At 59.3% G+C, this 11,189-nt stretch overlaps 1 protein-coding gene across 1 annotated transcript; it reads right to left on the bottom strand.

The window, feature by feature from the left end:
* Positions 1 to 132: 132 nt before the first annotated feature.
* ATG9B (autophagy related 9B) lies at positions 133 to 8,995 on the bottom strand. Its single transcript, XM_032642534.1, is given in 17 exon segments — positions 133 to 1,432; positions 1,519 to 1,642; positions 2,435 to 2,459; positions 2,461 to 2,526; positions 2,708 to 2,841; positions 3,007 to 3,243; positions 3,923 to 4,102; positions 4,283 to 4,326; positions 4,329 to 4,439; positions 4,601 to 5,353; positions 7,028 to 7,163; positions 7,686 to 7,857; positions 8,060 to 8,121; positions 8,268 to 8,314; positions 8,429 to 8,492; positions 8,494 to 8,655; positions 8,937 to 8,995. Coding segments are annotated over 17 exon segments (2,448 nt in total). The 5' UTR covers positions 8,940 to 8,995; the 3' UTR covers positions 133 to 1,304.
* Positions 8,996 to 11,189: the final 2,194 nt, after the last annotated feature.

Here is an 11,189-nt window from a genome sequence, read left to right as displayed (position 1 = left end):
GTATTCCAGAGCCCTTTTGTGTTATTTAGGTGAATTTTAGATTCCCCTCACCTTTCTCGGAAGTATCTTATCTTGAAGCCTGATCTCTAAATCACTGAAATATTTATTACTGAAGATTCACCGTAAGAGACCAGATCAGAAGTTAGATCTACTAAGATGCCTAACCCAGCGCTGTCAATCACAGTTACAGAATGAATGACGAGCTTTGTCTTTGAACTCGTGCAGACAGCGTGGAGGTGGTAATTCTTTGACAGGGAGTCCTGGAGAACAGTGGTGGTTTCCAGCCAATCACGGGCAGTTCTGTGTCGCTCCCTGATCTGGACTGAGAAGCAGGTGCAGTCGTCAGCTGACCGGAGTGGGGATTCCAGGACTAAGGTCACAAAGCTGTGCAGCACAGCCATGAGCAAACTTTACTGCTTGTTTCAGACAGGACGAGGGGCCAGACCCGCTTCCTCAGATGTCACACCAACGTGAACTCCGAAAACGTCAGGCCTCTCTAGTCTTCCCACCCCCAGTCCCCATGCCCTTCCACAAGTCCCATGGGAACCTGAAGTCCAGATGTGTCTAAAGAACCTACTGGGGCTTCCCTGGTGGCGCAGTGGTTGAGAGTCCGCCTGCCGATGCAAGGGACGCGGGTTCGTGCCCCGGTCTGGGAGGATCCCACGTGCCGCGGAGCGGCTGGGCCCGTGAGCCATGGCCGCTGAGCCTGCGCGTCCGGAGCCTGTGCTCCGCGACGGGAGAGGTCACGACAGTAAGAGGCCCACGTACTGCAAAAAAAAAAAAGAAACTACTGCCTTTCAGGTCCAGCCCCTCATGGCTCCCTTATGTGTAGCTTGGCCTCCATCTTGGCTCTGCCCTCCAACTTGAGGTCACTTGGGCACTTCTCCCCAGCCGACCACTCCAGGACAGATAGTTGTCTCTCAGCCCCTCCGTGTGAGGACTGTCTCTAAGACATGTTTCCCGATGCCTTGGGCATCTCCTACCCTTTCTCTCTTCTCCGGGGCGCGTTCGTCATTGACTCCCAAGTTCCGCCCAGCTAAAGCATCCATGGGGGTCTTTAAAGAGGGCTCGGCGTGCCCTTCCATTCTACCTCGTCCGATCTGTGGCTAGAGAAGAAGCCAAGGAACCTGGGGGAGGAAAAACTCTTGACAAGCAGTCCAGGGGTTTAGGTTCCAGAGATGACCATCCCCATCACCCCAAATTCCCACCACTGTTCCCATACCTCCGAGTCTGAGTCCACCCAGTGTCCTACTCGTTGCCCTGCCTCCACCCCAGTTAGACAATACTGGCCGTGAGCAGCCCTCTCAGTCCGTGCTAGTGGCCTGGCCAGGCTCCTTCTGGGTGTCTGTGGGCTTCTGAAACCCTCCAGGGAACATATTCTGGGTCCTCTGGGTTCTCCACTGCTGTCTGGGGCTGGAAGCAGGACTGGAGCCTGGTGAGAAAAGCCATCAGCTGGGCAGTGCCATGATACCTGCGGTTCACCCGGGGTCTGTCCCCCACACACCCTGACCGCCTCACCATCACTGGACCAGGATGGCTTCTCCTCATCCGGCGAGAGTGTCTGTGGCGGGCTGGCCCAGGGCCTGGACAGGGAGAAGGCTGAAGCCTCGCCCCACAGTTCCTGCTGCTGCTGCCGATGGAGCTAAATGGAGAGGAGAAGAATGAAGGGCTCCCTCCGGCCCTGCAGCCTGAGGCCCAGCCCCCGGGCTCGGTGCAGAGGGTGCTGAAATCTCCTCCCCCACCCTCAGCTTGGAGCCTGTCCCTGGCTGTGCGGGGCTGTGGTTTGGTAGGAGTTTGCCTGCCTCACTCAAAGCAGAGCTGCGTTCCACCCCCAGCTCCACTGCTTGCCATCTGCGACCTCGAGCTAGTCACTTCACTTCCCCTAGCCTTAGGACCCTCATTTGTCAGATGAGGACAATGGGGCTTCCCTGGTGTTGCAGTGGTCGAGAGTCCGCCTGCCGATGCAGGGGACATGGGCTCGTGCCCCGGTCCGGGAAGATCCCACATGCCGCGGAGCGGCTGGGCCTGTGAGCCATGGCCGCTGAGCCTGCGCGTCCAGAGCCTGTGCTCCGCAACGGGAGAGGCCACAACAGTGGGAGGCCCGCGTACCACAAAAGAAAAAAAAAATGAGCAGTGACTAGCCAGTGGGCGGGTCTGTTAAGAGGATCCCAGGAGGGGAGTGCGAACACCCACGTGTCCTCGCATCCTCGCCCAGTGTCCCTCGGCACGAAACCTGCACCTTTCTTTCCCTTTCTGCCCCCTCACCCTCCCTTCGCCTTGTCACCAACAAGGGCCACCTCTTAGTTCCCCTCACCCTCTTCTGAACTGTGTTCTTTCCTGTTGGGTAATTCCTTACACTCCAGCCCCTCCACACTCTCCCTTTTGTTCAGCTGCTTTCTCCCCGCATTTCTCTTTCTGGCACCCCTCTACTCACCTGGTGCAGGTAAATGGCGCGGAGACTCAGCAGACGTAAGCTCTAGGAGCTGGGCCAGCTTCTGGCCCCCACTGCCTCCTGGGGACACACAGCTAGAACAGAGGTCACAGTGGATGAAAAAAACGACAGGTCCCCCCGTCCCCACATGCCCCAGGGAGGGCCAGGCTTCGCCTCCCCTTTCTGATCACCCCCGCCCCCATGCCCCTGCACCCTTCTCCTGGAGGATCAGCCCCACCAGCCCTGCTCCCTGCGTCTCAGGCCCCCACCCCTCACCTTGAGTCCTGGCTCATTCGGGAAATGGAGGCCAGGAGGCTGGCAGTGGCTGCAGCTGGGCAGGGGGCTACGGGGCTCAGGTCCTGAGGGGGCACGAGGGTCTGCATCGAGAGGTTGGCCGGGAAGGCCTCCAGCTGGGCGCAAGAGAAGAGAGGGTCAGAAGAGAGGACAGGAGGGGAGGCGGAGGTCTAAGGAAGGCAGGAGAGCAGGCTGAGCTAATGAGTGGGTTAATACAAGAGGTGAGGCAGAGGGGGGAGGGGCCGGGGGGGAGGGCAGCAGGGCAGGCAGGCTTGACTCACCAGAGGGGAGGAAGAGATGCTGAGGATCCCAGGGCTGGGGGCGCTGCGAACCGAGCTGGCGCCCCAGGCGGCTGCATGTTGTTGCACCCGGCCTCGAAGGTGCCCCAGGAACTTGGAGCTGTGGCTTGGGGGGCACCCTTGTGGATGAACCAGGGAGAACCTCATCAATGAGAGCTCAGCCTTCCCGTCCTCAGCCCGCTCAGACAGTGAGGCCTCTGTCTGTCCCTCTGAGAGCCACTGAAAGCAACAACGATGGTCCTTCAGGTGCCGCCAACAGCACTTTTTTTTTTTTTTTTTTGGCCGTGCCACGTGGCTTGCGGGATCTCAGTTCCCCTACCAGGAATGGAACCTGGGCCCTGGCAGTGAAAGCATCAAATCCTAACCACTAGGCCACTGGGGAACTCCCGTGAACACCACTTTTATAGCTGTAGTGGGTGCCACCTGGGGTAGGCAGGACAGGAAACACTAGCCCCCATTCTTTCTTTCCAGGTGAACTGGAAAGAATGGGGACTAGCTCAAGAACACCCAGAAACACAGCCGCAGAACTGGACCTGGGTCCAGACTCAGCACTAAGATACGGCGTGACCTCAGTGTTTTGCCAAACCTGTTCACACTGGATACCAGGGCTGGCCTGACTCCAGCCCCGTCCACTGACCGAGACGTTCCCATTTATAGGTGTTACGACTTGCCGGGAACTCTGGTAGGGCTCTACACATGTCATCTCACGTAATCCTCATAGGAGTCCCACGCACCGTCCTCATTTGACGAATGAGGGCCCTAAGGGGAAGTGAAGTGACTAGCTCGAGGTCACAGGTGACGGGCAATGAAGCTGGGGGTGGAACCCAGCTCTGCTTTGAGTGAGGCAAGCGAACTCCTACCAAACCACAACCCCGCACGGCCAGGGACAGGCTCTTACCTGAGGGTGGCCATGGCGCTTCACATCCATAAGGGCAAAGGAACAGATGTCCCCAACCGCGGCCACATCTACAGCGAAGTGACGAAAAAAGTCAATGATCTCCAAGGCGCCAGGGCGAAACCAGAAGAGCAGAAACAGTGGGGCGAGGACAGGGGACAGGAGCTCCTCCGTGAGGGAGACCTGGGGAAGCAGGGCTGAGGCTAAGAAGGGGTTGCTGAGGGCAACCAAACTCGCCAAGCAGGAAACCTCCAACGCAGTCATTCCCCGACGCCCGGGAGGGCCAGCCCTGAGCCCCTCTGTCCCCAGACACCGCGGGCAGCCAAGCCTCCTCCGCAGCCCCGCTACGGGCGTGACCCTCACCGCTCGGTATTGCAGCAGCCGCGCCATCTGCCGGTAAGAGCTGGTCCTGCCGGGCCGGTCTCCGGGAGGTAGTGCATGTGCGCCAAGGCCGCCGGCAGCGGGATTTGCGGCGGACGACCTCGGCCCTGCCCACCCGGAATGAAAGACCTAGAGGGCGGGATGGTGATGCAGAAGGGGCCTGCCGTTCAGAGGATGTGCGGCTGGGATGCAGGGCTGGGGGGCCACTAGCGGTGGGAGGGGTAGGGATGCGCGGGAGGCTCAGCCCCAGGACAGAGGAATGCCCCCTCCCCGGATATCTCCCCCATCGCACCTGGCCACTGGCCACGATCCCGAGCGCGGTCATGGCGGTGAGCACGTGCTCCACGTAGAGCACATCCTTGTCGCAGACGGTGAGCACGAGCAGCGCGGCGAAGAGCGCGCCGGCGAAGAAGACGAGCTGGCGGGCCAGCAGCGCGAGCACGGGCGCGGGGGCGCGCAGGAAGGCGGCGGCGGGGCGGGAGGCGCGGGCCAGGCGCGCGCGCAGCTCGTGCGGCAGCTCGTTGAAGTGGCGCAGCTGCAGGCGGGCCAGGAGGGACCAGCGGCGCGTCGCCAGCGCGCCGGGCTCGCGCCGCAGCAGCTCCGCGCGGCTGTAGAGGGCGTGCAGCCCCTGCCAGGCCGGCACCAGCGGGCTCAGCGCCAGGTTCACGGCCGCCAGCAGCAGCACCGTGCGCCGCCAGCGCGCGGCCAGGGCGGCCCGCCGGTCGCTGCGCTTGTAGGCGTCGGGCAGCTCCTAGCCGCCGCGGAAGAACGAGAAGGGCCCGCGAGAGAGGAGCAGATCGACGTTGGGCGCCAGGCCGCAGCTGAGAAAGGCCGCCCTGCCTCCCCAGGGCACGGCGCGGCGGGCCGGCAGCAGGCCCTTGTTGGCCAGCGCCACCTGGTAGTTGGTGTAGCGCAGGATGCGGTGGTGGGCGTCCAGCTCCGTCAGCGGCCTCGGCTGCACGCACAGCCCCCCGCTCCTCTGCAGCGCCAGGAGGCGGGACTGCACCTCGGCCCAGGGCACCGAGCTGAGCTCCTCCTGCGGAGAGGGGACGCCTGAGCGCCAGCCACCTGGATTCCTCTCCACGGCGATGCCCAAACTCCCCGTGACCAGAGATGCATCCCCGTCGTCCTCACCCAGTGTCTCTGGGGCACGAAAGCTGCCACCTTTCGCTTTCTGCCCCCTCGCCCCCCCTTCGCCTTGCCACCAACAAGGGGCACCTCTTAGTTCCCCTCACCCTCTTCTGAACTGTGTTCCTCGGGCCCCTGCCCCTCCTGAGGCCGTGAGTCGTGTGCTTCCCAGGAAGAGCTCATAAACCAAACTCTACATGTATCTGAGCTCAGCTCCGTAAGAGCAGGTTTTCCTGGCCACCGCTCGCCCCTCCCATGCCCGCAGCCCTACACATACAAGGTACATCAGAGCTGCAGGTAACATGGAAGTCTCTTTCCCGTTGGCCCGGAAGCCCCCAAACTTTTACCTCAGCATGCTCTGAGACACACACACACCCCCTGCCCCATCCCACTCCAACAGATTAACCTTCCTAAGACAGTGGCCTTGTCCCCATCGGGGTGGAGGCTGTCAGATCTCACTTGGAGCTCATCTGCAAACCTCATTTTAGCCCAGTTTCACCCAGCCTCCCCAGTCCAGCTTAGTCAAGTCCCTCCAGGCCAGCCTCTCCAGTCTATCCCAGGGTCTCCCTTTCCCCTGGAAGGAAGAGGAGAAAGAAGGAAGGAGACAGAGGGGTCAGCCACCTCCTGGAGGAGCAATGGTCCAGCTCCTCAGCTTCCCTGCCTCCATCCCCAGCCCTCGCGACTCTTTCCTGTGCTACGGCTTGTGCTTCCGTACTCAGGCGGGCTTTCGAGAACCTCTCCCCTTTGCTGCACAGGACGGCTGCGTAAAAGGCTCTGCACTTCTGAGAGGAGCAGCCTTTGCGCTGTGCCTTAAAGAAAGAACTTGGGGGGCTTCCCTGGTGGCGCAGTGGCTGAGAGTCCGCCTGCCGATGCAGGGGACACGGGCTCGTGCCCCGGTCCGGGAAGATCCCACATGCCGCGGAGCGGCTGGGCCCGTGAGCCATGGCCGCTGAGCCTGCGCGTCCGGAGCCTGTGCTCCGCAACGGGAGAGGCCACAACAGTGAGAGGCCCGCGAAAAAAAAAAGAAAGAAAGAAAGATCGTGGGTACAGAGCCAGAAGGAGCATGAGCGAGATGGGGAGGAAAGAGCAAAGCGTGACCGGGGACAGTGAAGGGGCCGACGAAGTAGCTTCCTGCAAACAGGGGCCAGAAAGGGGGGTGGGCTCACTGACGGGGGCCTGGACACTCAGTTGCGGGCTGGCGGGCCAGTCTCCTTACTGCTGCCCAAAGATGCGCATCGCTTCCCCTGCCCCCCTCCTGCCTGGGGTTTGGAATGCCTCCCCAGCCCAAGCCCAGTTCCTCCTGCTCTGGAAAGTCAGGTGACTGCCCTTCCTCTAAAGACCCATTGTTTGGGCCACAAGCACGTGAATGTACGTCATCTTCCATAACCATCCACATCAACTAAGCTCCACAACAGGAAGGACCCTGTGTTCTAAGGGGCGGTACCCCACCTCCTAACATTATTCAGGGCCAAGGGTAGGTGTCTCTAAGGGCTTCTCCCCTCTTCCCAGTGGATCCTTCTGTCTGTACAGCTCCCTACTCCTTCCCACCCTCCGCCCCCTGACATGGCACGCCTCCACAGACACGCTCACCCAACTCACTGGGGTGGATGTGCAGGGCCTCCCTGGAAAACACCTGGATGTCCCAGTAGCTGAAGAGTTTGCAGACCGAACGAAGCAGCTGGAAGAGCCAAAAGGTAGCCGCCAGGATCAGCAGGAAGACCAGCTGGAGCGGATCCTGTGCCGGGTGGGACAGACGGAAGAGAGAAAGTAGCGGCCCCATAGCAAGGGAGACCAGGCTTGGGGAGCGATGGGGGTCCTGGAGAGGGGACCCAGCCAGACCGGTGGTTCTCAAAGTGTGGGCCCTAGGGGTCCCCAGACCCTTGTGAGTGTCTGCAGAGTCAAAAGTTTTCATATAATGTTAAGGTTTTCTGCCATTTTCATTCTCCTTCTCCCAAGAGTATGCAGTGGCCTTTTCCAGAGGCTACGTGACATCACGGTCACAGTCGATGGAATGTATGTTTGTACATTCTTAGGAACAGCTTTAAGCTGTCCTCAGCTTTAATCTCTAACAAGGTGAATCTAGATAGGATTCTCATCAACAAAAGGTCTTGGGAGTTAGGTTCTCGATCAATTTTATGTGTATCAAAGGTGGCCTGAGACTAAAAACTTGGAGAATGGCTGATCTAAACCAAGGAACAAAAGGAGGGGAGGCTTTTGTCTTTGCCGGTTGCTCTCCCCCATCACCTCCCCCACCAGCTGTCACTCACCGCTGGGCACACTGGGATGAGGGTAGGATAGCATCTGACAAGGTCACTTTGCTGTGGAGCGACCCAGGTCTTGTTCGGTTTTTTGGTTGGTTGGCAAAGAGAACGCTGTAATCCACACAGCGAAGAAGGAAGGTTGTGAAGGTGACAATGAAAATGAATCGTCTGGGACGGGAGGGAGTGCAGTGATGAGGCCTGCGGGCTGGGAGGGCTCCTGCCCCAGCCTCCGGGCACCGCCCCCCCCCACCCGGATTAACCCATCCTGCTGAGCCCCTGGGTTGCCTGGGAAGGCGCTGGAGGCCCAGAAGCAGCAGGCAGTACTGAGCAAGCAAGGGGAAGAGATTGGGGTCTGGGACAAGCATCTCACCCCAGCTGGAAGCCATCCTCCGGCAGGATACAGGCAAAGCCACTCCTCTGGTGGTAGCTGTACATGCGGCAGGGCGTCAAGAATTAAGCCTGACGCATGATGGGCCTTTCCTGAGGACGCCGACTCCTCAGCCCCCAAGTCCCCAGCCCACTGCATCCCTGTCTCCCTGCCTCCCGTGCCCCTTTCTGCCAGGCAGAGCACAAAAGGATATCTTGGCGAAGAAGCTGTCCGGGTTCTGGACGTGGTGCCAGGAGCCTGGGCACAGAGGGGAGAGCGTTGGGACTCACCTGCCTCCGTGCCCTCAAGCCTCTGCCAGAGGCCCAGCCCGGGGGACACTCTGGAACCCTGAGGCCCTCCCCAGCCCCTCACCTCGGAGCACTTCAGGCACACGAAGCAGGGACTGCTGCCCCTCCCCATGGAGGGCTGAATCTTGGGGACCCCTCAGGGTCACAGTCCTCCAGCCTCTCATAATCCTGCTCAGGGATCAGAGGGCCTATCCGCAGCCCAGGAGGGTCCTGGGGGCATCGGCGTGGGGCAGGGGCAGAGTGGGAACCCCAGGAATGGGGAGCAGAGATGGGCATCATCACGGGCCGGGGCTGCGTGGCGGGGGTAGCGGGAGTGGGGAGGGTACTATAGCGAGGCTGAGAAGCCGCTGGGGCCTGCACCGCTGGGTAGGGGGGCCCCGGGGCTGAAGGAGGAGCTGAGGAAGGGGTGCTTTTTGTGTGAGGTGCAGGGGCCAGAGAGAAGTTGGAGACCCTCCCTCCCCCGGGTCCCCGACCCGGAGGAGGAGAAAGAGGAGGCAGTGGCACGGGGAGGAGGGGCACGGATCCACGCCCCAGCTGTCCCCTGGTCCCCACCCCCCGCCCATCTGCCTCACCATCAGGCCAGTGGCATCTCCTGAAAGCTTGGAAAGATGGGAGCTGCTGCTGTTTCCGAAGAGGTCTGCGTCGCTGAGCAGGGACTTCAGCAACCAGGACGGTGACAACAACAGCCCGGTGACTCAGTCGGGGCAGGCCTCAGGCGTCCCAACTCGCAGTCACCAGCCCGACCACCCACATCCCTTCCAGGGCAACCCGCGGCCAAACCTCTTAGGGCCCCGCCTCCATGCCTGGCAGGGCAATACCTGGAGAGGCAGGAGCAGACTAGCGGCAGATGGAAGGAGATCCCCACGGTCCCACCTTCAGACCCCCAGTGGACTTAAAGCGGGAGGCCAGAGAGCAGAAGCCAAGAACAAAGACAGAAAGAATCCTAGTTAGGATTATAGGGCTATGGGGCCAAGATATACATCTTTAGTTTCTTAAAACCTTATCTCAGAATAAAACAAAACAACTTATCTCCCCTCCTTATATATACACACACACAGAGTGATCCACAGAGAAGCACTTTAAGAAACACAAAAAGAAAAAAAGAAAAAGAAAACGGCTGCATGTTTTGCTTGTATGACAGTGCTAAGGAATGGAAAAGGGGAGACCGTCTGACTTTGCAGCCAGGGTGGGGGAAACTGAGAGGGAGCAAGTGAAGAGAGGAGAGGCAATTATTTTGGATGAGAGGTGGTTCTCGGAGCTTTTACAGTAGGAAAGTGGGGTTCCTTGGAAGCTCCAGTATGTTTGCTTATTTATCCTCTTGAAACCCTCTCTACCAAGTTCTGATCCAGTTTTGGGAGCCCCCTGAGATGCATCAGGGCTGACCCAGCAGAAGGCAGCTGAAGGTCAGGAATTTGGAAGGGCAGGTAATTTGGGTGCCCCAGGGACGAGCTGACTGAGTTGAGTTCCTTGTCGCCACCTCAAGGAGGAGGCGGAGGCCCAGGCAGCTGGTATGGTAGCTTGTCCAATGCCATTCTTGAGGCCCTGAATCATCAGGTTTCCTACTGAAGTCCATTCCTGAGGTGCTGACTCAGCCACCCATGTGTCAGGGCCTCCAGGGCTTAAGCCCAAGCGCTGATGTAGGGACCGGTGTCCAAGACATGGAAACAGAGGAACAGAGTACATCCCAGATTGCCCACTGGAGGAACTTAGAGGAGGAACCTGTGCTTCCTTCCTGGGAGGGGAATTGTCATGGTAGCTCAGGACTTGCATAGTTTTATCCCCGAGCAGGAGGCAGAGCTATGAAAACAAGACTCCTGGTGCCCAAAATGGAATCCCACACTGCAGAGGGGCTAGGAAATTCCCATGATCTCTCTGAGACACCTGTCCAGATATGTGGGGTTTCCTCTGGTCTCTCCCCAGCCTCACTCACCCTGATATTCCACCATACTCACTTTAGGACCCTCCCATACAGCCTCCTCACCCAGCCCAACATCAGACTAATCCTGACACGTTTTCCTACCCAGTTTCACTCCAGATTCATCGATGAACAGCCTCCCTACCACCGGCCCCATTCACGTCAATTTTATTATTAAGGACACTTTTCCCTGCCAGGCATTTGGAGGGGAAGGAGGGGACGGATGAATGAGACAGAGCCACTAACCAAAAGGAAGTCACAGCCCAGTGGGGAGGCAGCTATGCAAACAAGTAATTACACGGAAGAAATAACTAAGAGTGAAACAGAGGTGTAAGAGCTGTGCGGTGGCAGCTTCAGGCAGTCAGCCTAACTGCGGTAGGAAGGCATCTGTGGGGGAGATGGATTTAGGGTCGCGCCAGCGGTTCTAAACCATTGAGTAGGGGCAGCTTATCAGAATCACCAGGGATTTTTTTCCCCAAAATATATGTGGCTGCCGTCCCCGGAGCTCTGACTCGCCTAGGAGAGCGGGGTGGGTGGCAAAGCACGTGCACATGTTTTGAAAAAACTCCAAACGGTTTTTTTGTCCCTTAGTGTCCCAGAACCAGCGGTCTACACTCCCTGGAGACTCCGGAACATCTAGAGTCCGCCAGGAGCGCCCATAAGAGAACGACCCGGAGGTCAGCAGCTGACGCGTTACTATGGATACCCCAGGGCGGGGGACGCACTCTGCACACCCTCAAAACGTCACCCCAGAGCCGACTCGGACGGCGTGCACAGGGGAGGGCCCGCACGGAACTGGGGGCGGGAGACAGGCGACTCTCTGCAATCAGTCCCAGAAGGGGGGCTAACAAGGTTTTCTCCAATCACAGCTTGCAATGAAATTGATGCTTCTTTCCACCAATCATCGCCG

The sequence above is a fragment of the Phocoena sinus genome, chromosome 9, assembly GCF_008692025.1.
Source record: "Phocoena sinus isolate mPhoSin1 chromosome 9, mPhoSin1.pri, whole genome shotgun sequence".
Classification (NCBI taxonomy): Eukaryota; Metazoa; Chordata; class Mammalia; order Artiodactyla; family Phocoenidae; genus Phocoena; species Phocoena sinus.
The sequence above is the reverse complement of the archived record's forward strand: the minus strand, read 5'-3'. Positions and strand labels throughout refer to the sequence as shown.